We start from the raw sequence: 26563 nt of genomic DNA, 5'->3' as shown, positions 1-26563 counted from the left end.
AAGCAAGTGTGTATAAAACACTGAGCAACTATTTTAATACTGTATACTGAAACTAGACTTTTTTTATTGAGACACACCTGTCTGCCAGACTGTGAGGTGGAGGTGGGCATGGTTTTATGTTTGGAGAGTGGGGTGGGGTGTTTTATGTATTTTTTTAATTGCAAATTGTTTTATTTTATATTATTTTTCTTTTCTCTTTTATTTTCCTCTCGTCTCTATTTTACTGTTGGATGTTGTTGTGTTTTTACTGTTTGATGGGCCTACAGATGTAAATTAGCCTTAGGCCAAATCTGGTGCAATGCATCAAATTATGTTTTGATTGCACACTGTCCTGAACAAATAAAATCTAATAATATTAATAAAAAAAGCACTGGATATACAGTTTGACCTCTTAAGCTAAGCAGTTGTAATCTAAACACTTTCAAGAAGGTCGCCACAGCTAATCAACCTTAGCCAACGTAAATATGATCATAACTCTATGAAATGAGCACTTATTGAGCTGGTTTGATGTGGTAAGAATGAGCGATTAACTGATTATGAATATGACAAATACTAGATTGTAATTGCACTATATGCGACAGACTTGTGGCCTTAGTCTGGCTTTTCTTAGACTTTGGTTTATGCCAGTGTTTCTGATGATTAAGTAAGGGCTGGGCTAGCGTTAGCTGCTTCATGCTACATTTCACCATTGGGCTCAAATGGGCACCCATTAGTGGCAAATAATAACTGTTGACAGTTTTCTGAAGATTAATTGCACACAATATGATTTTTCCTACCCCATGTGGTAGTTCCTAAGAAAGTTTCACAAAACTGTTTCTGAGTACCAACAAACATCGCAAGACCTTGTACTGTTGCCAGTGTTGTATAAAGTACCTTAAAGTGATACTTGAGTAAAAGTACAAGTATCTTATCATTAAAAATACTTCGGTAAAAGTTAAAGTCTTCTCTAAAAATATTACTTGAGTAAAAGTCTTAAAGTATCAGAATTTTTTTGCACTTAAGTATCAAAAGTAAATTTCTGACAAAATCTACTTGAGTATTAAAAGTAAAAGTACTGAGTAAAAGTGAGCAGTTAGATTTTCCAAAATAACAATTATTGGGAGGTGACTTCTCCAAAAAATATTTTTGAYGATGGGTTGTGTACAAGCTAATAGGGTGTCAAATTGGTATATATTTATACTTCTCATCCAACTACAATTAAAATCACTCTACCCAGGAGACACAATTTATCAGGATATTTAAGTAATAACAACTCAGAATAAAATAAGAGTAACAACTTTCTATTTCTTACCTTTTTTTAAAAAAAATGTAGTGAGTAGAAAGTACAGATAATTGTGTAAAAATGCAATGAGTAAAAGTAAAATGTATGCTGAAAAATAATTACTCAAGTACATCCATCCATCCATCCATCCATTTTCTGTACACGCTTCTTCCTTTTCAGGGTTGCGTGGGTCACTGGTGCCCATATCCAGCAGTCACAGTGCGAGGGGCGGGGTTCACCCTGGACAGGTCGCAAGTCCATCACAGTACTCAAGTACAGATAACCAAAATTTCTACTTAAGTACAGCAACAAAGTATTTGTACTTACAGTAATTACTTTACAACTCTGACTGTTGCAGGAGATTTTTGCATAAAATTGTTCACATGGTTTGACCAAAATGACTGTAACTCAGTCCCTTTTCATCATCTTAAGTTTAAAACTCTTCTGAATTTTGGGTTACATGCATTCCTTCAAAGAGCAGTTATTTAYTGTTACTGAAAAGAACATAAAGGCTATCATTAAGAAAAATAAAACAATAGTTCAAATAAAGGACTGATTTTCTTTTCGGATGAATCATAACTGAATAAAAATGAAACAGCACACACAGTGATAAAATCTTTCTTCACATATATTTTATAACATTTTGAAGTACATTTTAGAAATAGAAGTTACAGTTTATAAAACCTTTCCAGCAGAAGTCATTGATGGGCCAGCATCAGCCTTTCTTTTTCTTTTTTTTTTTTAATTTCTATAGCAGACAGATTTGTTTTCCATATAAAAAAGAAAAAAATAATATTAAAACAATTAAAAAATAAAAATCGCTACATTATTTTGTTCTGTGCTACCTTTTAAATTCCTGTGAAAGCACCAGCTGTCTGCATCTCTCGTCTTTTATAAAATATAAATTATTGAAAAATATTCAAAAGGTTTGTGAACTAAATACAATAAAAAATGATCTCATAACAAAAATACAAAAGACACTATAAAATATACAGAAAAAGAACCACATCCAAAACAATAAGGCTTTCCTTCTGAATTTGTTTTGAGATATGCATATGCCATAAAACGTTTGTATGTGTGCACTCGCCTACGAGTCATTAAAACACAAGTCCTGCAGCAGATTGAAGTCTCCCACGTGAAAATTAAAACACCTGTCAAAATATGAACATTTTTATGGAATAGAATATTTCTTTAGAACATGGAGGGGCAACAAAATAAAAGAACACTGTTTTGAAATAAAAACGTAGAAAAGGAATGTTTGCACAGTGCAGTTTATAACAAACTCTTTTGTTTCGGATCCAATTCTCTGTATTGTAGAAGCAACAAAAGTTTGAGAGCCAGTGCTTCATRGTGACGGCAACAATTACAGCATCACTTTTCGGCATTCAGTGGGAAATCAACAAAGACTTTGTCCCCAAGCTGTCTGCTTTTACAAAAACCTGAACAAAACTTTGACAAAAAGACAACACTTTCAAAACAAAACAAAAAAATAAAAATAAAAACAACACATATGAGACTTCTGGTCCATGTCTTCAAACATCGCGTATACCCAAAGCCCCATAGCCAAAGACCTCACACGGGTTTTGGTTATTATTCCGGCTTTGTCTCCTGCTTATTTGTGTAATCCGGGTCCCCAATAAAGCGTTATGAAATACAATCTGTACAAATAGACATCTCAAAAGCTATTTTCATCCATAAGGGGTAACATTCAGTCACTGTAAACAATAACATTGAAGATAATGTTCAACTTTGGCATTTCCCAGTGTGCAGACCCCGTTCCCACTGTTGAAGGGGAAAGTGGGACTCTGCTGCCAATTTGGTCAAATGTAACCAGTGAGTTGTAATGCTTTTATTTGACGCAAACTGCACAAATATTTTTTTAATGAGTCCTGTATGGGTAACCTGTATCTTTACTGTCTACTGCCATCCATTATACATCCCAAGCAGTCATCACCTGCATTATTTACAGATTCCTTCCTTTCACTTTCATCTACATCAGTCTTCTATTCTCTACCTCTTTTTTTCCTTTTGTCTAACAATGCACCATCACTCTGCACTCCGGCTGCTTTCTTTTGGCCAAAACTGACAGCATAACAGACAAAAATAAACTGTCGTTCTACATTCTTTTGGGAAAAAAAAAGGAAATAGAAATCCTTCCTTCGGTTATATAACTGCTGATTTCATAGATACGACTATTAGAACACAACAAACAAACATGGACAGTGAACTGACATTTTTTTTAAATTTGCACACTGATTCTTACCGACTCCTGAATTTTCCCCACGTAGATTGTCTACAGTTTGCTAATACTGGTAGCATACGCAAAAAAAAAAAAAAAAGTTTCAGTCAATATATGTGTCTGTAACAAGGTGGCAACATTGTAAGAAAAGGTGAAAGCGTCAGTTTCAAAAGCAACGGCTACTTTCAGTCGCATTTCAGACTTCTTCGGGTATGAGTAATCCCTACCGGGTCCTCACACACACACACACACACACACACGCTCACACACACCTACAAAGCACAGGGATTATAGTGTTGGCTGATGCAAATCAGTGAGCGCATAACAGTCGTAACTTGACATTTAGTTTTTGACTTGACTTTAAACACACTTATGGACAAAAATAGGCTCTGTAGGCTTGATTTGGGTGTTTTAACTAATACTGGCACAACACTGACTCCTTAATGTCACTTTTTTTTTTAATTTTGGTTTTGAAAAATCTCTACTCGCTCTACACAAACAGTAAGCATGTATGGAAATATGACATAACACCTTCCTAAGTTCAGTTTTTTACATTTTGGCAACCATTATCTCAGCAGGAGTTTATCACCTGCTTTCAGTTTAACCCAGCAGTGAAATGAATCACTTTTTTTTCTCTCTCTCTCTCTCTCTTTTGGTTTTATTATATTTAGTATCTTGGTTTGCCTCCTCCACTTTGCTACTTGCACAGAACAGACACTAACCTGAACTCTACTCAACAGGACTTCATTTGCCTTGAACTGCTAAATACTACCAGTAGGAATCAGATACATTCACATTCACACACGCACACACTCATATCTCAAATCCAACAGGGTTTGAATACAGGTTTTTTTGGCTTCTGCCTTCCTTTTAAATCACACTCTGAGAGACAGGAGCTCAAAGTTGATAAAGACCACAGTTTTGTCGTTAAAAACATTTTTTTTTTGGTCTGCCAATAAATGGGTTACCAACTCTACTGAACAGTTCAGACCACTTTATAAGCCTCAGTCCGAGTGGCTCCTTATCATTTGTCCTCTCTTTGTTTTATAGAGATTTTGCTCACTCGTCCGTATCAGGCTTTACGTCCAACATGGCGTGCAGTTCTTCTGGTGTGTAGCCCAGCAGGCTTTTCAAGTCACAGACAAAGCGGTAGACATAGCGTTTCCCAGAGGTCTTGTGGATAATATTCTTGTCATAGTAGTAACGCAGGCCACGGCTCAGTTTCTCATAGTTCATCTTGGGCTTGTTTTTCCTTTTGCCCCACCTGCGAGCGACCTGGAACAGCAACATGAGCAACAGTGTTACTAAGTTAAGTCTGAAACCAAGTCACATCTTGAAAGAATAATGCAAAACCAGATAAATAGTCACAAGCAATAATAAAGTCAAACACAAAAGGCAACTGTTTCTTTCTAAACAAAGGAGACATCTTGTTCATCTGGCCAACTACTTAAGACCCCCCATCTTGAGTGCCAGCGACCAGCGGGGTCACAACCTCTCACCTCATCTGGGTCAGAAAGCTTAAACTCCCAGCCGTCGCCTGTCCAGCTGATGAAGGACTGGCAAGACTTGTCGGTCAGCAGCTCCAGCAGAAACTGCCACAGCTGGATGGGGCCGCTGCCTGCAGAACAAATGGGAGAAGGAGAGAAGGTGTTTGTTTGAGCCGGCGAGACTGAAAGAATTCACTGCCGTTTATGTGCTGATGCTGGCTGGTGTGAGAATTTTTTGAGGTAAGTGTCAGCTCAAGTCGACGAGATCTGCTTTTGAGAACATTTCCAAGTCTGAAGTTTAATTATTGGTGGAAGACGTTCAAATCTGGCTTTCACTGAAGAGGTTACTAAAGCTAAACGTGAGGGAAACTGTAGGTTTCTTACATGGAGTTGTGTGGAAAGGATTTGAACAATTAATAATTTGCCTGGAGTAGATACATCTTGAACTAGATACTGGATAGCGGTATCTAGTTCATTGTGGTAACATAATGACCCCCGCACGCACAAATTCACCAGAGCTCAGAGGTTTTTATTCCTAACAAATGTCATGCTACTAGGTGCATCCCAAAATTGTAGTGGTTTAGGTGGGGGTCTTTTTTGGGGTGGGGGTTATTGGTTAACCTGATGGATAGCCCCTCATCAGAGCTAAACAACAAAAGAAATCTGAAGCTTTTATGTTTAATAATTTTTGAGCTATAACCATTTTTTGTATGTCCAGACACCCCTTTTTCAGATAAATTGGGGGTCTTGGGGGGGCACTGATTGGTGGGCCTGATGGATAGAGCTTCATCAGAGCTTAACAACAAAAGGAATCTGAAGCTCCTATGTTGAACAGTTTCTGAGTTATAAGAATTTTTACATGTCCAAGGAGCCCCCTCCTCAAATAAGGGGTCTATTGTAAAACCGTTGGCTGGCGCAGTGTAGGTCGGACTCATCTACAGTCCTGCCAAGTTTCATGTTGATCGGTGCAGCTGTTTTTGTGCTACGGTTGACCAAAAATCACTGAAAAAAAAAAAAACGGTACGAAAACAATATGACTCCCGCTTACGCTTCGTGTGCGGGGGKCATAATAATATCAGTTTAAGAAAAAAGAGTTAAAGTCTCACTCAAATGACAAGCTAAGGGCTAGTTCAAACATAACAAATCTGGATTGCTGACACCTAAACACAACTAAAAACAACTGCAGTCTCAACATTTTCAGGTAAATGCTATTTGTTAAACTAAAGCATTTCCACCAGTTTGACAATACAGTGGTTTTTTTTAAATAAATCACCTTAATATTAGGGTTGCCAACTCAGTCATTTCATATGGTTGTTGCATTTGGCCACTTTAGTACCATTCCTTGGGGACCCCTTTCAGCTCAGGGCGTTAGACAAATGCCTACCTGCCTGCCATATTATGACTGCTCCGCTTGCAGGCTGCACTCAGAATACGGGAGATAGAGCATCCTTTCCTGGACACTTTAATTCGACAGAAACAACCCAGCTAATATGGGTCATTTGGCAGCCCTCTTATACAAAAAATAAATAAATAAATGAAAAATGTTGAATTTACTTAACCAAGTTATGTCAAGTGGTTCCACTCAATCGAGTTGAGTAAAGTAAAGACATTTACTTGTGTTACTGGTGTAGATCTACATTTACAGTTGAGTGGAACCACTTGACATAACTTGGTTAAGTAAGTTAGACAAATCTGTTTTTTTAGTTGCAAACACAAAAAGCAACAGAAGTAGCAGCTAGCTGTAGCACTTACAGTCTGAAGCATTTCCAGGTTAAATATCATGGTATTTTTCCTCATAGGGTTGTGTAACAATTAGTAAAMTAATGTAAGCACACATTCAGACTGAAGTTGTTCTAATCCTAGAGATGTTGCATGAATTTGACAGGAAAAAATGTGGTCAGACAGAGCTTTATATTTCAACACATTATACGCTCCTTCTATACAAAACTGTTAAATATTCATGCAAATAATTCAGTCGTGTCTGTCGAGGGACCGAGTAAACCTTCTAATCTGGGTCAGGTTGAAGAATGACAGTGGAACCGAATGTCCTCCTACATWTAACGCTCTCATTCATCAAGTTGTCTGCCAGTTGCCCTGTACAGTATGTGAATCTAGAGTCTGTGTCTACGMGTTCCATACGGGTGAAATCACTGGTTTAAAATGTGAGCCGCTGCCTTTAGGCCTCTGCAAGGCATCTATGGGGCCGTTTCAGAACAAAACTCACCAGATGTGCTACAATGGGATTCCTTTAAAAAGAGAGAGAGAACAGAGATAATCCAATGAAGCCTATTTTTAACACTAATACAAGAGTTTATTACAGTTGATGGAAAAAGAGGGGAAAGCAGAACAAAGGCCATCAAAAAAGTGCTGGTTTTGTCTATGAACTAGATTCGCAGCGCTATGCTTTGATCGTGCGGTTTTCTCTGCACGTACGAGAGAACACAGCCACTTTTGAGGCTCGCATGTTGAAATCACACCTGCCTGTGCAGCACGCCGCCTCAGCAAAAACTGGAGCTGAGCAAAGCTCACCTCTCGAGTGCCTAAGAAAACCAAACGTGCCCTTACACAACGCAAACCAAATGCTTTCAGGGAAACAGATGTGTGGGCTGAAGACTTGAAAATGGCATTTCAGAGACCGTTTTTTTTTTTTTACTTTTTTTTTTAGCTTCTGCCAGAATTGAAGAGGGTGCATGACAACAGCCACTTTGAGTTTTGGAACGAAGCTGCTGCTTCGCAACACTGCTTCTCTTTCACACCGAGAGCTTCGGCTCATGTTCAAAAGTCAGGCAATGCAACAGCCAGCCCACATAAGGGTAATACCAACCCACTGTGCTCTCACATTAGAATACAGGCGACCCTTGTCACATAAAAAAAAGTTTCCAAAAATATGCAACAATCGTCATACACAAGGGCCGTATTGAAACAGATTCATGAACGGGTGGGGGCTTTTCTATTCATGGCAATTTTTAGTATCTTATTCACTGTATGCTTCCATAGCTGTGGCACAAAAAAACAAACAAACAAAAAAGAATCAAAGATAAATAAATCTAATTTTTCGACATAATGATGCATGACCTAAAAGTGATCAACTCTTTCACACTGCAGTGCAAACCTGTTTGGATCTGTTTTCATTTGTAGGATAGAAGGCAGACAAGAGGCAAATCCATATCTTTTTCATACGTGCAGAAAGCGCAACATGTTTTACAGGCAGAGGTGTAAATGGCAAATTATCACCGGAAACCTACAAAGATGCAACCGGAGCTTCATTTATCTCTCTGCAGTCTTATCTGACTCCTCATCCATGCTACAAGTGTCACCTGTCACCCCCGGTGACTGAGACAGGAAGCCAAGCAGAGCAACTTTACAAAGCATCACGAGCACAGTTTTATACATGGATTAAAGCCTGCTGCTTTATTTCAAGGTTAGCTTCATTTGAATTAGATGCATCTTTTTTCTTGTTCACCTTTTCTTCACCTGTGTACTCAAGCAAGGCAGAAAGAAGCAGAAAGCATGCCTCCATCTTTTAAGGACTAATACACCAAGGATAAAAGCATGATTTATTTTTTTTCTTCTGTTTTATTGGATAAAAAGCCATAGTAACTGAGAAGCGGTTACTTTGTATAAAGCTGAAAAAGGTAATTGTACAAGTGCCAAACCTCTGCAGAAATATTTCACCAACTGTGTTTATTTCCTTATATAAACAGATTAGAGTCCATAGAAAATGTGGCCTGTTCAGAAATAGTGATTTTTTTTTCTACTTCTTGCATACTTTATTCTAGTTTCTCAAACGTAGGGAAGCTGGTGATTGTGTTTTGTTGTAGGACAGCAATGATTTTGCATGTCTTGTGGATCGCAATGTGAAATTTAATAAAACTAAGAGAAAGTGTTCACTGGATGTCTGTCTATGACTAATTATATTTTGGAGTCAGCTGGATTCAAGATGGTCGCCACAGCTAACTGACCTTCAAAAATACAAATCAGTTACAAATACTGACCAAGAGTCCAGTGTGACAATACATATTCTGAGCTTTAAAAAAAGTCTGTTCAAAATTGTCTCGTCATTAGTAAAATATTGTCTGAACCACTGCAGAAATTTTAACGCTACTTTCAAGAAGTATTCATTTAGAGGGACTTATACAACACTAGCATTTGAAGCCAACCCTTGCAAAAGTGGCTCCCACATCTAACTGACCTTCAAAAACCTCAAAATGACTACCAATTAGTTTTACAAATATTGAGTGTGGTAGTAGCTGCGTGTCATTCACAGGGGACAAGGTCGTGCAGAACCCTATTTTCATGGCTTGACCAAAAAAAGTTCCTGCTCAACTAAAGATGAGCTTCGTCTAAAACGCTGGCATGAAAGACAGTGTGTGATTTKCATTCCTTCAAGGAATGCTCGGTCTTTAATCCTTCGTGATTGGATTATGAATACATTACAACATCGTTCCAACATCATTGCAAATGAATGGCTCATTGTTCTACAAGTGAAATTTGAACCAGTAATCATACAAATGACCGGTTAACTTGTACATACTGGTTTTGGGTCTGTCTAATAAGATTTGATGTATGTATCATTTGTGAAATGTGGTGGATTTCCCCTCTTTTTTTTTTCTTTTTTTTTTTTTGCAGGCAATCATGCAGCCGTGTGACTACAATTTGAACAAGACCGAAAAAAGTCCCAATAATTTGCAGCGTTTACAGAACAACTCCTCAACAATCTAATTTTGCTGGGTAGAGAAGATTTGCAGATAAGCTATAATGTTTTTGCTTGCGTGTGCATGTGTGTGTATCATTTGTCTGTACACTTAGAAAAAAAAGGATCTCCCTATTCACTGGACAGATTTTAATGAAACTGTAGGAAATTAATCATTGGATATACATCTGGAACTGTTTAACCTAAGTCAAGAAGCTAAATTAGTAAACACAAAAATGGCTACAACTCAGTCAAACTTACAGATGTTGAGCTACAGTTTGGTGTTGTAATAGTTGAGACTGGCCCCAACTTAAACCCTAAACGCCAATTGATTGCACAGGATCTATGTGTAAATATTTGACGTTAACCATTTTTTGTACGTTTGTTGGTGATACTTTGGAAGTCAACTCAATTCAAGATGGCAACAACTGCTAGTCTACTTTAGCTTGCACATAATGGGCTATACCGTGGTGATTTTTATATCTAATGAGCTAAAATTTGGGGTGGCAGTAGCAAAGTCATTCAACACATCTACGCACTAACACAACTTGCAAGATCTCACAGCATTGCAAACGATTGTGCATAACGTTTTTTGACTTTTTTACAAGTTTTAACCACTTATTAAAACCAAGGTTTCAATAAAAACCAAGTGTGAATGGCGTATAAGAGGCAGCTGACACAAAGCTTGAAAAAACACAAAACAAAATAAAACCATGACATTGTATTACTCACTGCAATGTCATGAAGACTGGTCAGAACAAAATTCATGAAGTATTAATAAAACCTATGCATTTTTTTTTCTTACACATATCAATGGAAATGTGTTGGCAAAATTTGTGAATGGATGCTATTAAACCACCGCACGTGTGTTTTTACCTGCAGGAACAACCAAAGTGAAGTGACGGTAGAGTTTGGGATCAAAAACTTTGACTAATTTGCTGTTTTGGTAAATATTTACCCTCAAATTTTTTAAGTTTAAAAGTAAATTGCGACATGGTTTCCAGCTGAGTTCTTTGTTTACCATTGCGCATGAACTCACATTTCAGAACCGCCTATCAATAACTCTGCAAAACTACTGGACCAAAACGATTTCAAACTGGGCCATTTGATGCAGTTTAAGACAACCCTTTGGTTTGCACTGAGCGTCTTTAAGCATCATTCGGACATCTAAGAAAGCAGATTTGAAACCTAAAACGTGCGGCAGATGCTAAAATAGTGCACTTGTTTCACAAGTTGCAAGTATCTCCACATCTCAGCCAAMCTAAAGAATGTTGAAAGAACGCAGCATTTTTTTTTTTTGGGGGGTGGGGGGGTACAAGTGTGAAGATAAAGAGATAATTTTGTTCTGGTGCTGTACGCACAGGGGCAGGCACAATTTCTTCATTTCACCAGCGTTGCTAGGACGACCTGAAAAAAATAGGTTGAGATGCGGGCTCCAGATAAAGAGGTAGATGAGGCGTGATGGCAGCGCAAGAAAGTGAGAAAAGAAAAAGGAGGCAGGAGCAAACCTACTTTGCTTCCTAACTTGGGCAGTTGAGGTAAAAGGTGTCTTTTTTTGTTTTGTTTTGTTATGTTTGGTCTAAAAGTAGTGCATTACAGCCCTCTCACATGTGGGTCGCTTTGCAGAGCAGCAACAAGTGTGTTACAGCTGTGCAACCAAAGGTATGAGAATTAAATGTAGAAAAATAAACACATACCGGTACATTTCTGTAACTGCTTCTTCAGTAGAAGTGATATTATAATCTGTAAGATATTATTTCAACTTTCTCTAGATTGATTACTTTTTGGAGTCATCCCAGTTACTGTAAGGATGGCCACAACAACAAATCAACCACAGCGTACATGAAAAACATTTGTTTCTCAGTGTAATTTACAGCCATCAAGCTAAATTTTGGCTTAGTAATGGTTAAGCGTCATTACTAAGAAACACTCAGAATTACACAAGGTGTTGCATGACATTGTTCATGTTATTTGCAAGGTTTTACCACAACGGAAGGTCATTTTGCAATATAAGATGATTTTAATTTAAAACACTGGCAAGAGAGGTTTTAGAAAAATTTACATTCCTTCTAAAGGAAGGTCTTTTTTAAATTATCTGTTTTGTTAATGTCTGAGAAACTTGTCAAAGCTCCACATATTTCAGCCCAAAATTCGACTTTTAGAAGACTTACCCGTATATCCTGCCAGCGCCGCCGCAGGGATGACTGGTTTGTCCTTGCTGAGGTCTGAGCGCTCCCTCACGTAGTCTTTGAAGGTGCCCTTGGGCTTGTGGCCATGCAGGGCGGTGGGGTAGTCCTCCGAATCGAAGCTGTCGTAYGACGGTACTCGCTGCAGGCTGTTGAAAGAGGACTGGCTGCTCCACGACTGAGTCAGCCGGTCGCAGCTCTCGAAGCTGTCGACGCTTTCAAACGAGTCCTGGCCACCGAGCTTCCCTGGCAGGGAAAGATTACGACAGATATTTTAATTCAGGCATTAGAGGAATATTTTAAATTTGAAAAATCTTATTGCAAAATGTCACAAATTACTTTTTTTGTCACCACAGAAGGCCAAGAGGTGACTGTTTTTTTTTTTTGTTTGTTTGTTTTCCATCATAAAAAAATGTGTATAACTTAGTTAAAATTACAGATATTATTTTACGGTTTGGTGTGACAGTGATGAACAGTGATACTCAAAACATACTTAAAGTTCTAATATTAGACTTAATYAGAATGTGCATACAGTCATTTAACTCCTTCCTTAATCTTAAAATGATCGCATTCTAAAATACTGGCAAACAAAAGAGCAATAYGTTATTTCTTCAGAAAATGCCTTTTTCTCATTAATTTATTGTCAGTGTTTAAATGCAMSATTCACATAAAAGATCAGTGAACTAAAACCCTTGTTTAGCATGAATATCTTAGCAGTGACAGTGCTTTGTTTTGCTTTATTTTACTAAGCAGCATCAGTCTGCGCTGAGTCCCATCTCTCCATTTCACACCTCATTTGGCTTTTACAACCACCATTTGAATTTGATTCTGAATGGAAGACAATCATACAAACAGTCTTGCTATTTTTGGCCCTGGGAAAGATAAGCACGCTCTTTGAATGCAAAGTCATTAACAAATGACAGATAATGCTGCGCCTCTATTGATGCTGAAGCCTTCAGCTGGTCAAATCGAAGCCACATGTGGATGTCAGTCGTGCTCCAGAGAACTTTCCCACGTCGAGCGCGCCCAACGTGACGCTCGCGAGCCTGGTATGCACGTTGCRTGACGACTGAACCTTAAATCTTGCAGGGAAAGTCTTAGAGCACAAGAGGCATGGTGTACAGTACATAGCACATGCTCTTCATTTATACAGCTGGGGATTTGTGCGAATAAAAGCCTCGCTTTATGGTCATAAATGTAAACCACGCTGCTAATTCTTCTGCAAACTATCGCTGGAAAAGAAAAYAAGCGGGCGTTTTTAAAACAAAACCAAAAAAAGCGTTTCATGAGAAAACCCCATGATTGTTCACTGAAGATGACACCTCTATCGGCTTACCCAGAATGTAGAGGTTGAGTTGAGAAAAAGGAGGCCAATAGAAACGAAAGGGAAAAAAACAGTCCTTTAAGGTTAAACCACTTGAACTGTTTTACATAAGGGACAAGGCGGCAAGAAGAGAACACATTGTGGCTTTGGTTTGTGTATCACTCTGACAAAAACAATAGGCTGCTTTTTTTTTTCCAGCTTAGTCTTGAGCATGTGAGGCGGTTTGTTCGAACCACAAACCAACCAGAGGGCCTGCTTATCTTCTCTTCTAATACATGCACACTGATATGGCATGACAATATTCTGGCAGCTTCAGCACATTCACATGCAGGCAAGACACCCACAGACACCTTACAGGTTCACAAGCACACACACACACACACACACTCCAACAAAAAAAAAAATGCTTACAAACGCTGCACTTTTTTTCCACTGAGAATTTCCAATACAAATCCGACAACCTTTAACAAATCTCAGCAGCACGCTTCATAGGCTCGCAGCACGCACATATGCCATCTCACCTCTGCTGAGGCGTCCCACACACATGTTGTCGGGGGACACRACCTCCTGTTTGACAGAAAAGTAGTCGCCCTGCATGGCGTTCAGGGCCGTGTCTCGCAGGATGACGCCGGGGTACTCGCTCTCGTACTTGAGCGTGAGCAGCTCCTCGGAGCTGATGGGATGGAGCGTCTGGTAGGACTCTGTGATGAAGCCGGGCTCTGAGTACTCAGAAGGCGGGACGCACTGAGCGTGCTCGATGCCGTAGCCTGGAAACACATAAGGAGYTGATGTGGATGAAAGGCAARATTGGACAGTGGGGGRTGGCAACTAAGAAGGAAAAGCGAAAGCTAATTTTAATGCAGAGTAATTATCTCTCTTGTGCTAATGTGCTGCTCAACTGATCAGACTGTACGTTGGCAGAATGATTCATGCTGCTTAGTAAATAAACAAATCTTGCAAATTAAATTAATTAAATACTGGCTGCCTAAGACTTGTCTTCACTTTCGCCTGGATCAGGCACTTCCTTACAAACCGTCTCAGTCTGTAAGGATTGGTGCACTCAGCTCCTCCACCCTGACGCTTAGCACTGGCGCCCCCCAAGGCTGTGTGCTGAGCCCACTTCTATTTGCCATCTCCACCTGTGACTGCACCCCCTCTCACTCCACTAATATGCAGCTGCCACYGTTCTGGTGGGACTGGTTGGTACAGTTTGGTCACCACCACAGGAGTGGTTAAGAAGGCCCAGCAGCAACTCCACTTCCTGACAGTGCTCAGATGGAACACCTTACAGACTAAGCTGTTGGTAACCTTCTAWCTCTCCACCATAGACAGCGTGCTGGCAAATGCCATCTGAAGATTATCACCTCTGCTAGCTGTAGCACTCCCAGTATTATAATTATAGAACTGTAGGTAAAAAAACACTAAAATGGAAAATGACAATGTTTATAGTGTAGAGTAATATTCTCAGCTTAACATTTTTGAGACTGGAGTTAGACAGCAGACATTTTTTCCCTGCTTAAGCTAGAAGTTAGCTTTGTTTGAACTGAACCAGTTAAGTATGATTCATTCATTACCTTTCCACATAACACTAAGATTTGAATAATAGTTGATGAGACCTAACTTAGCTGAAATGTTAGTGCTAATTTTACCTGATGTTTTGATAGTTATAGTTTTTATTTGAAGGGCTAAACACCCAGAAAATTGACAGCATGAATAGATTTTTCCTAAAATCAACCAAAACGGTTTGTTGTTGTTCGCAGTATCAACCCATTCTGCAGTTTCATTCATGTCTTGAGCATTCAACCTTGGCCGTTAAACAGTGTGACTGACAAAGGACTGCGATGAGTACTTACTGACAAAATAGTCTGAGGTATAGCGGGATTCCTGGAAGTTGGAGGTCAGTCCATTGATGGGGTAATGCTTTGTATCCTCTTCATAAAAAATGGATAGAGAGTGTGCGTCAGTGACCTCATCATTGATTTTTTTTTCTATCATGTAACTGCATCCAGCACTATTAAAAATTAATGAGTTGAACCAAAAGGTGCCTTCCTGTTCAGCTCTGATTACTATAGTTATTGCTATTAAATCTTCAATTGGAATATGTATTGAAATCAGACAGTTTATTTTATTTAAAAAAAATACTGAAAAGGACATTTAAAATATTTTTTTAACTTTCAAATTAAGCGGCCTTACCTTTCTGAAGTGTTTCTAAATGTTCCCAGAGGATATCACCAACAAAGTCAGGTGCTAAATCCAAGAAGCGCTCCTTCCCCATTGCACACAGCGTAGCTCCGTCCATGTTAAATTTTTCAAAAGCTACATTTTTCAAGCTGAACTCATTCATTGTCCATGTTAGCCACTCAGCCACGTGTTTTTTTGTCCACTGTCTGGGATCTGCAGGGCAATAAAATTTGAATTGTTAGATTTTACGTGGAAAAGCTGAAGCGCATTTTAACAGCTTGTGCATTTTATTGAGGACATTTATGGAAACATGTGTTTGATCCCGTAAAGAAGTGTACTTTTCTGTGATTGCACACTAGATTTCAGTACCAGTTGCAAACTGTCACACAGCAATGAACACAGAGCAGAGAGGAATTATTAACCAAACTTAGATGACATGATGATACTGCCAGTCACACTGTTTGCAGACATTTGCAGGCACATGCCTAGCTGATTAAAAATTGATTTTCTCATTGGAAATGTTAACAGGCACTAATCAGATCATAAGCAGCTGACAGGATTACCTTTGGGGATTCCCAGTCGCTGTTGTTCCTTTGTGAAGCCGCTAAAGGTGGCCATCACAGCGTCTGCCATCATCTGTTTACTTCCTGGAGTCAACTGGGGGACGTCTCCAAACTCTAGATCTGACAAACAAAATAGACAAATAAATATTAGTTTTTTATTTTTTATTTTTGGGGTGTTATCAACATGCACTTCATTGGTGATTTGCATGAGTGAAATGCTAACATAAAACTATGATTCTTAAGGACCCCAAAACCTGAAAAACTGAAAGTGCTAAAAACTGCAGAATGGAAAATAAGACTGAGACTGAGGAAGGGTTAAGAGTGCAGTTCAATCGGAAGTTCACACAGATTCACACATAAAATAAATCTTTACATCTCTTACATTCAACAACATTTCACATTTGCTTTCAGAGATAGATGCATGAACAAGTTTAAAAAAACTGAAACTATTGTTTGTGGCAGCTTTTCCTTTTGATTTACACTTGTGCATGATGCTTTGTTTGAAATAAATTTGACAATATTGAGATTCTGTATTTTTGGCAAGTGGCTCATTTGGGACTTCGTTTAAAACAAACACTTTAAACCCCAACTTCTCATCCAGTCACACATCCTGGGTGGGAGAGTAACGCTTGGTGCCCAGCAATGACACTGCGACCCCTCCTAGCCCTCCTACCATGTTACCCCTAAACAAAAGGCTCTACTGTCACAAGCCCGAGCATGGGGTCAAACATTCTGACGGGTCAGGGGTCAAAGAATGGGGTGGTGATGTCACAGCGGCTGCTGGCGGGTGGCTTGGAGAGTTAGCGGGGTGGTGTTTGGGCTGTCTCGGGGGGTTTCAGGGATACACTAGGTTTACTGTTTCTCTGCTCACTGCCAGTGGGCACCCAGCGGGGAACAGAGATCCCTTTGAAGGCTTTAAACAGTGCCTGATGACTTGSACTCATCTAATTAGTTTGGCTAAGCTGCAGAAGTGTGTGACAAGAAGGCAAAGGAACCCTGAGCAACAAGAAGCGAAACAGGCTGCTAAAAATCCAACGCATGCAAACAGACGCACAGACGCCTAATTAACAGGCATGTTTTTAACCATTCAGCTCACAAAAGGGCCACATTAATTTAGACAATAAATACCTATGTTTAGCAAAACTTTGGTGTATTATTTTTGCTTGGTAAGCTGCAAGGGTAAAGTGCATAAAGCTGAACCCTCCACAACACACTATCTTGGAAGCGGTTCGGTACATGCACACCAGAGGTTCATTCAGGTCCTGACTTCTGTGGCATGTCTATCTCTTCAGTTAATCTTGCTTGACTGTCAAAAGCAGTAATAACCAAATCACAACAGGGGAAATAATTCTGGGGAAAAGCCGTGCCACTCCCTAGAGGAGCACCAGCATTCATCAAACCCTGCCCCCCCCACCCAGATGTGCTGGCATCTCCACTGGCTGCAGTACAGTGGGGCAACATTCAGTTCATGCTTGTTTTCACCGCTCACTGACGTCTCGACCTTGTCTGGAATGCACAGCAGCTGTCCCTCCTTCGCCCATGTAACCAGTGTCTGTCTGGCTGTTTGTAAAATTAGGTCTCTGAGTTTCTCTTTTTCTCTCTATGGTTCTTTTTATTTATTTTTTTTCCTTCCAAAAAAAAAAAAAAGAAGTCTCAAAACAGACTTGGGATAAAATAAAACAGACAACAATTTAAGTTTTTTTTTTTTGTTTTTTTTTTTTTGCATGATTTGGTTATAGCTGCAATGGCATTTTCTCTGTATGTTGTCATTTATACTGGTACAGAAACAGAAAGTAAAACATTTTAGTCTTTGGAACGGCTTAGAATCAACATTTTTTCAATAATTTTTCATAAGAACTTTTGTCTTATGAGCTCACACATCAAAATAAACTCACTAGTTTAAAAGAAAATACTTGAGAAGCTTTCGGTGTTTAGTTGCCCTTAGCAGTGATTTTGTCTTTAACTTTGCAAATTTGTTGTTGAAGTAGCATGAGCAGCACAGAAGCGCTCATGTTGCAAGATGGGACTGGGGCTCAGACTGTCGGCGCTTTGATGTGAAGACGGAGGCAAAATGTGGCCGTTTATTTAAGCTGGATCGAGTGGCGTTTGTCTGCACTTTCGAACCATTTACCCCCGCCCCTTCGCTCACCATCGCTTTTATCAACCCAGCCCCAGCGTGTACTCACCCACGCAGACTTGAACCCACTTTAGCACTAAAACCTCCATCAAAGACATTTCGACATCACAGTGCATGAGAACTAACATTGGGCACATCAAAAAGGAAAAAAAAGTGAACTGTGATTAAAGGTCAAATGAACTTGTGTAATTTAAATTGTGTTATTTTTCTGTATTTTTTTCCATGGGGGTACTTTCTTGCAAAAAAGTCAAAGCAAGTTGGGAATGTTTAACATTGATGAAAAAAATGATGTTTTATTCCTTGTTTAATGTGTTATGCACATACACAGCCATTTTTTTTATTTTGGCGAATAGAGATWAAATCTTTAAAACATCAAGCAGAGAGCAAAGCTATGTTGAAAAGCAAATTCTAAACGTTAAAGTGGAGTGATAATAGAGCAGTCTCCATGGTGAATGATCCATATGAAAGTTATCTGCGGCAGCGCTAATGTACAATGCGCGTCCATTAGCAAGAGAGGCGAGCTCGGCTCAAGACGATCCCCAGTAAATGATGAAGTCCTGATACGATTTCAAAAGCCTGCGAGTCCCATTAGATACAGAATGGTCAGTATGCTTAAAGCATCCACAAGTCATCACTTTCCACATTAGATGGTGTGGGTCTGTCCGCAAAATGAGTCCCATCCACTTAGCTCACAAAATGTGGGAGAGGGTGTAAATCGCATGCAGCATTATGACATTCACATTTGCCCAACAAGATTTGAGCAGCAAAAGGAAAGGGTTGAAAGTATGTAGTGGAAAGTATGAAATGAAGCTCATTTTTCCTAATGATGCAGAATGAATAATAAGCTAATCTTTTTTTCTGAGAATCACTAATGAATCAAGACCAGTGCTCGGTCTAGATGTATGATAAAAACATTTAGTTTTTTCTTCATTTGCCATAATGCCAGTGACTGAAAAGCTATGGCCCTTTACTCACCTCTGATCATTTTCCCAACCTTAAACATTGAATTTGTTCAGTTCTTTAGGCACTGACCCACATATAAACACCCATACATATGACCTAAATTTCCTGCCATCTTTGCTTGCGTTGCAGAGCGTTGGTGTGAAATTAACGTTCTTGCAGCCAAGGCTCAAGCTGATTGGGCTCAAACGCGCACTGCTGGGAAAAGCAGGACCTAGTTAGGGGAAAAATAGCAAAGGTGGGAGACAACGGAGTCGATGGGAGTGAGTCACTATACTTTAAAAGAATCCCATCCCAGGACAAGGGTATCAGGGGTGGGCAGAAAAAGAGAGAAGATGGCAAACATATGAATGGGAGGATAATGCTGCCTTTTTTGCTCCTCGTCTCTGGAGTGACATCACAGTGGGATCGGTGCCATCTCCCATCCTCTGGCAGAAGCTTAGTTCATTCATAAAGCCTGGACTCCAGCCTCCTCTCGGAATGATGCAATGATAGAAGCGGGTCAGGCAACCAGACCTAACAAATAAGAGACAATATGCTTTCTATCATGGGACTGAACTATAAATAGCCTAAGAGTTAACAAACAGGTGTGTTTTTGGGATGAGAAAGAGAGTGGATTAAAGAAAAAAGTGAGCATCATGCTGAAAAAGCAATTGAAGTAAAATGTTCAAAATGTCAACGCAACTTATTGTCAAAATTTGTAGTAATTTGTGTTTTTCTTTCTGGGCCCTTCTGTAAAGTGGGCCCTCATGTGAAAGTGTCTATTTCCTGTGGGTAAGCTGCAACTTCCTGTGGGAAGTGAGGTAAAGTGTAGGTGAATGTCATTCCATAGCCACTGCTAGGCTATTTCTCAAGTATCCCTACATGCAGGTACATTAAAATAAAGCATTACAACAAGCTTCATGGAAAAATCCAGAAAGTCTTGGTACCCAGCTAAGAGTTTCTGATTGGCTTTTTAAAAGAACCAGGCTACCCACATCAGACCTAACTTGAAAGTGGGAGCTAAGAGAGTCTTTGATGAAGATCAATATCTAGACCCGTGGTCTGAGAATGCAAGGTCATAAACTCAGCCAGTATGAAGGGGGTCCTTTCAGTACCACAGGGTGATAAAGTGGTTACTGAGGGCTTCAGTCAAGCAAGAGAAGTACGAGGTGGCAGTCTGGTTCTGAGAGAGCTGCTTGTTCAGTCGGCCAGGCGGTTTACATTTCCATCTTCACGCCAAGAACCAGGAATAGAAGTGTAGGCAAGGTGATGAAGGAAAACCAAACATAGACCCGAAACATGCTCCAAAGCAGAACAATGATAGGCCAAAGCAATCCAACTCCAAACCAGGAAAAATCCCACTATCACAGGCACTATTGCTGAAACACTCATTTTATTCTAACGTCTTAAAACCACTGGCTTCTGGCTGCCCTTCTGAAACACAAGTCTGTGGTGATGTTAGGCAGCTGTATAGGATAATACTACCAATGCTGACATCTGTCTTTGGCCGTCAAAGTAGAGTTGCCCAGGAAAATAGCTGCCACAGACACAGAGGCTACATGAATCAGACAACAAGTCAGACTAATACCCTAAAGCTCTCTGTCTGTCTGTCTTTCCTCGACTGCCTCCATTTCTGAAATCACATTAGCTTATGATCTAAAAGCACATTAACTCTAGTGTTTATGACAAAGTCTCAGCACTTGATATGACATTGTGTTTGGAGTGATCGCACTGTACGCCACAGGAGCTAATGGAAATAAGTTGCTTTCAGAGAGCACAAGAGAAGCAGCAGCTTTTTCAGCAGAATTTCACACTTTGACTCAAATTAAACTGCCTTTAAGGTTTGTTGTGCTGCCTTTTTTGGCAATATGGGAACAGATGGCTTTTAGGTTTCCTTAGGTTCAAACAACAATATTGTATCACAAATCATTATTGCATGTCTTACATTTTTTTTATCTGTATAGAAGAAAACAACATGAAAAGTTTCTGAAAACTGAATAAGCATTAATAAAATCAATGGTCTATTGCCAAAATGATAGCTAGCATAGCAAGGAGAAAAAAGTAACTGACAGGCAAACACAATACTGGGAAGTGTAGGTGGTACTAGGCAACTCTAATATCCCCCCACCCGAAGCGTCCGTTCCTGTTATAAACAGACATGGGATGCTCTGGGGGAACTGTTTAGGCATTAAACCAAACACACGACATATCTGACAAACAGTTTACTTTCTGTGTTTCATTTTTTCCACAAAACATGGTGCCTGGACCATTCTTAGTCCAAACTGATGCATTCCACAACCAGGTTCCTGATACAAGTGTGAATTATGTGGGACAGCCTCACATCCACACTGACGGATCCCTAGTAAATCGCTCTCTGGTGTAAAATGTATGCATGTTAAACTTCCAAGGGCTGGGTCTAATTACACATCACGCGTATAAGAGATTGCTGCTTGTATATAGGCAAGCTATGTTCCACAGATGAATGCTTGATAAATAAATTCTTACTAGACCGCACTATTTTCATCTCGCATGCCTCGCATTCCACCTCTGTTTTACAATCACTAATGTGCTTCTCACAGCTTTCTTGTTTTCCTCTAATGTGACCAAAAAAYGACTTGTGGTCTGAGGGGCAAAATGGTTTCAGCTCTGGTTGATGAATTGCCCTTCTATTTTAAGCTCAGTGTCGCCTCTATGGCTAATAGGAATATAAAAAAACTTTACTCACATTTGGATTAGTTATCTTWTTAGGACGTGCTTTTTTTTTACAATGACAAGAAGCATCTTCAGTTTTACTGACTTTACTGATAAAAAAAACATGATGTAAACCAGAATTTGATAACGCAAAAAGTTACGAGTCAGAGTTTTGCAAGAAGAGATGGAAACGATTTCCATCACAGGAGGATAACACTGCAGTTATGTAAACGCTTACTCAAACTGTCCTTCGTTATCTCCCTCACTCTAGTTCTCTTTCTGTCTCCCCTCCTAACGACACACACAGGCACATAAGCACGCACAGACGGGTTGTGACTCATTTCATCAAAGAATGACTGGACTTCAGGGGATAGCGTGCTGCTTCATTAGACAATGTGACTGGTCATGATACAAGCAGTGACCATATCTTGTAAAATTCCACACAGTGACTCATAATTTGCTTAGTGAGACCTTTTAACTATGCATGAAACTAATGCTGGTTTTAGGGCAGCGCAGAAAGCGTTCAACTGTGCTCAAAGCCACTGTTAATCAGATTCAATGGTTTACCATTTGACTAAAGGTTATCATAAAATTCTGATTATGTAAATACATATTCTGTGGCCTTTTTTTTTTTTTTTTTTTTTTTTTTTTTTTTTTTTTTTTTTGCTTTTGCATGTTAGACAAACTCCAAATTTGGAGACACATTTTATCTGGAGTTTGACACAAAAACACTGACATAAGAGTCTGCCAGCTGCACAAACACATTCTTACCTATTATTTTGATTGAGCCAGCCAGTCAATCAATATAGCTCTGATGCGGTAGGTCTGATACAGATACAGTCAGTGGTTGTGCCCCATTTGTTCACCTGATTACAGAACCAGCACTCAATGCAYGCTGACTCAAAAAACAGGTGGTGTGCAGCAAAGAGAGTAAATAAGGAAAGAAAATCTGGAGCACACACTGAGGGGGAAAAATTTGTTACATGGCCTCTTTGTGGACATCTGAATGTTTGCCCTGAAACAAACATATGAGGAGAGACAACTAACACTCAAAACAGATACACATGTCAGTTTGGGGAAACCAGCTGGATGTAGAACCATCAGACAAAAAAAAACACAAACATAGTAGGGCACTGTTAATCCAGTTTGGGTTCACAGTCAAACTGGCACTGTGGAGAGAGAAGAGGTCTGAAACCAGTAAAGCCGGTCAAAGAGACACACAGTCGCTGAGTGTGGTGGATGGCGCAGCAGGCGTCTGGTGCTGTGACTCAGGGATTACAAGCTGGGAATGACTAGGGATGAGACAAAGTGCACGCACAAGGGACCCAGCATATCCCACATCAAGGAGTTGTGAGAAAAATTCATGTGGCTAACAGAAAGAAAATGGAAACAGAAAAAGAAAGAGAAAGGAGGGGGAGGAACACTGAAAAAGAATTGTATAAGTGGGTGGCTTAAAGGACCAAAAAGTTATCAAAAAAAGTGCTTAATTTCTAAAGCCAAATAATATGATTTTATGTGTTTTATGATGTTGGCTTTTTTATGGAATGGTAAAATAAGGAGCTGTGGAAAAGCAGTTGCTAGGAGATTTTGATGACTATTATTTTAGACCCTTTACTGCCTGCCAATCGGCCACACCTTGATAGTTCCTCGGTCCCTGCTAACCCCCTTTCACCATATGTTTATTATTTAGCAGACTGTTGTATCTGGTGCTAACACGCCTTGTTTTATGACTAAGCTTTATAGGCAGAGATTAAGGCGTGTAGTCACCAGAGAAGCATGGAGTAAAGACCCACACAAGGTTATGAGTTTATGTTTATACAGGCAACATGACAGATGACGAGCTTGGGTAAAGAGTAATGAACAAGGTGACTAAATGAGGGGATAATGTATTTCATGTAACAAAGTAGCATAATGTACAGAGCAAGATAGAATAAGACATGGACATTGACTARACTGATAGATCTCCACTGAGTTGTTGACCAGCACAGAGAGACCCATTGATGAAGATGATATTTTGCCCTGTAGGTCCAGACATGGACTGGTCAAAGGCTTTCTTATACCATGTGGATGATGTAACGAACTGGTCTGGACTGACCGATCAAATTTTGATWTTGCATACCAGACTGCCCTCTGTTTCACATGAAGAAGTGAATAGTTTGCACTGTTTGGCCTGATTCATTGACATGCCACATTAAAAAAAGGGCCCGGATCACCCAAACAGTGTTTGCACAGCTGCCAGCTCACCACGCACACTCAAACATCACCACATATTACGCTGTGCTACTGAACTAGTGCTGACACAAACGTACCACGAATGAAAACTGAAGCTAACTCTGTTCTTTCACAAGCTTTTCTTCTATACAAAAGCTCTGATGAGGGAGCCTCTGTGGAATAAGAAAATCCAAGTGCTAAAGTCATCCATGTTGCAGTCTGTATGTGCTTGTAGTCCATGTAGTAAATGTGACGACAACATAAAAGGCCTCTTTGCAAGAGCATCACAACTGCAGCATTTTAATCAGATAAAAGTTAGCCCCCCCTGCAAGCTCTCTCTGTTCTTCTATGCGTGCCACCCAGCAGGGCATGTTCACTAACATTCCTGTCAGTCAMTGAACCCCAACTTTCATGCTTTACCAAACCAAGCAGGAATGYGAAAGAGGGACAACTCACTCTTAAAAAGTAACATGTCCTGTAAATGACTGACAAGGTTTAATTTGGGTCAAGGATTAAAAATTTGCCAGTGTATGAAACTGTGCTGCAAYATTCCCTGTTAAGTTACATCATCTGCGCTATCGTTTAACCCTATCTCTTGAAAGCTAAGTCTTGTTATGGCTACACAATGCTGTTTTCCACCATGGCCTGGTTCATCATGAAACAACCGGGCTGTGCCTGGCTGTAACACAGAACAGAGGACTGATAGCTCGAGGAAACATTAGAAACTCTATTTGGCTGCACCTCTGACACTGACATGGGAGTTTAGGAAGAAATCACCTCAGCTGGAGAGTGAGGACAGGCCTGAGAAAGCTGACACTGGCTGCACTTCCGTCAAAAAAAGAAAACAAACAGCACAGTAAGGTGGGCTTGAACAACGCTTCAGTTTTGTTAGYGGGATACACACGCAAGTACAGTAGGCTGTGTGGATACTGATGTTATGAGAGAGAAAAAATGACAGCTGTTCTTCTCACAGTGCCAATAAAAGCTTAGGAACAGTTGCAGTTTAGTGCATTAAAAAAAGAAAAGAATCGAGCGCTTGTGWAGTTGAAAGCAAAAAAGTTTGTTACACACACCTTCAACTATGTTATGTCTCATTAGGATTAGAAACAACCTTGAGCACTGGTAGGACCTTAATCTTGTAAGCATATTAAGGCGTAAACACAACAATGCAAGTGTGTATCTAAGAGAGAGTTGAAGAAACGTTTCTGTAGGCTTTTGAACTCCTCCTTGGCAGGCCTATGTGACCCGAGTGCACTCAGGCGAGCGCAAGTAGAACCATGCATTGCGAAATGGTTTTGCAAGATACATCTCTGCACTCTGGCAATGCACAACTGCAGCTGTCAGCACATTGTGCGTGTGTACGTATATAAAGCTATGCTCTGCAGGTACTGACAGCAGGAGAGATGCTGGTTCATGTGGTGAATCACACACCCCTCCCCTCCTTTTAGTGGGTCAACTCTGGCAATTAGTGTCAGATTTCCATGCATCGGTGCAGCTTGCTGATCTGCTAACAGGCTCAAAAGCCACCTGAGCTGCAAAAGGCACAGGGGGATTAGTTAGTATAGAAGCTGAATAATGGAAATCAGACCCAAAAAAAGTGCCATCATGTGTGACAAAACTTTGCTTAAAAAATGAGAAGTGAAACCAGAGATAGTTTAAACCCCTTCGCTGAGTCCTAATCTTCCCCGTCACCCTCTTGTATTCTCATCCCCCACCCCACATCCCATGGAGCAAACTCCCAGTATGGGGACTCATCATCTCCAAATGCTTCCTCTTCCCTTTGGAGAGCCAGTTCGATGAGGAAGAGGAGGAGGACAACGCAAAGGGAGGGGAGATGAAAGAAGAAAGGGAACGCCGCCTGTCTCTCATGTTGACCCAGCAGAAAGCCGTGGCTTGACCCTTTATGACACAGAGGTCAAAGATGGGCGAGAGACCYCCAGAGTGACCAACAAATCAATAAAGCACAAACGAGTCATTTTTAAAATGTTAAATCATAAACTTATCTAAACTTTCCCCATTTGGCAACAAGCCATCTTATAGCATCAACTCTCTGATGGATGTCAATAAAATGAATAAAAAGTTCCTTTTATGTTGGGAAACTTTCAAACACGTCATACAGTTTACAACCTGGTGCWTTCAGTGATGAAGCCTGATACACACACAGTCTGTTGCATTAGGAGCCCCCAGGCTGACAACATTTTTTCTTCTTGCGTGTTGTCCAATATTGTGTAACCATTTCTTGACGCGTTCAGGACGCTTTGTCCCACTCTGCCTCAGCATCAGCACTCTGTGGTGGTCACCGTGGATGTAAGCTGTCAGCAGCCGGCTGTGTGTGTTACAGGGRACCGTTCAGGAGTGATGTTAGGCTCGTGTTAACTGTCAGAGGAGTTGAGTTACTCACCGTCCATCTTCTCCGCCTTTATGATGGTCAACGTCGGCTTCATATCGACAGCTGCCGTCATGATCATCTGATCACAGACTTTAATATCGCCGCGTCCTTTTTCGCCTTTTTTTTTCTTTCTTTCTCCCCCTTCTTTATATTCTAAGAGCTCCAAAAACAACTCAAGACAAGTGAGAAAGAAGGAAAAGAAATCTTCACCTCCGTTTGCGTCCTGGTTAATTCGGAGCGATTTTTTTTTTCTTATTCT

At 40.0% G+C, this 26563-nt stretch overlaps 1 protein-coding gene across 1 annotated transcript; it reads right to left on the bottom strand.

The window, feature by feature from the left end:
• Nucleotides 1-1871: 1871 nt before the first annotated feature.
• Nucleotides 1872-26563, bottom strand: LOC106536206 (v-ets avian erythroblastosis virus E26 oncogene homolog 1; the record flags this gene model as incomplete). Its single annotated transcript, XM_014033413.1, is given in 8 exon segments — nucleotides 1872-4775; nucleotides 5000-5118; nucleotides 11852-12112; nucleotides 13712-13957; nucleotides 15044-15121; nucleotides 15384-15584; nucleotides 15935-16054; nucleotides 26317-26563. Coding segments are annotated over 8 exon segments (1308 nt in total). The 3' UTR covers nucleotides 1872-4559.

Source organism: Austrofundulus limnaeus, unplaced genomic scaffold, assembly GCF_001266775.1.
Source record: "Austrofundulus limnaeus strain Quisiro unplaced genomic scaffold, Austrofundulus_limnaeus-1.0 Scaffold1728, whole genome shotgun sequence".
Classification (NCBI taxonomy): Eukaryota; Metazoa; Chordata; class Actinopteri; order Cyprinodontiformes; family Rivulidae; genus Austrofundulus; species Austrofundulus limnaeus.
The sequence above is the reverse complement of the archived record's forward strand: the minus strand, read 5'-3'. Positions and strand labels throughout refer to the sequence as shown.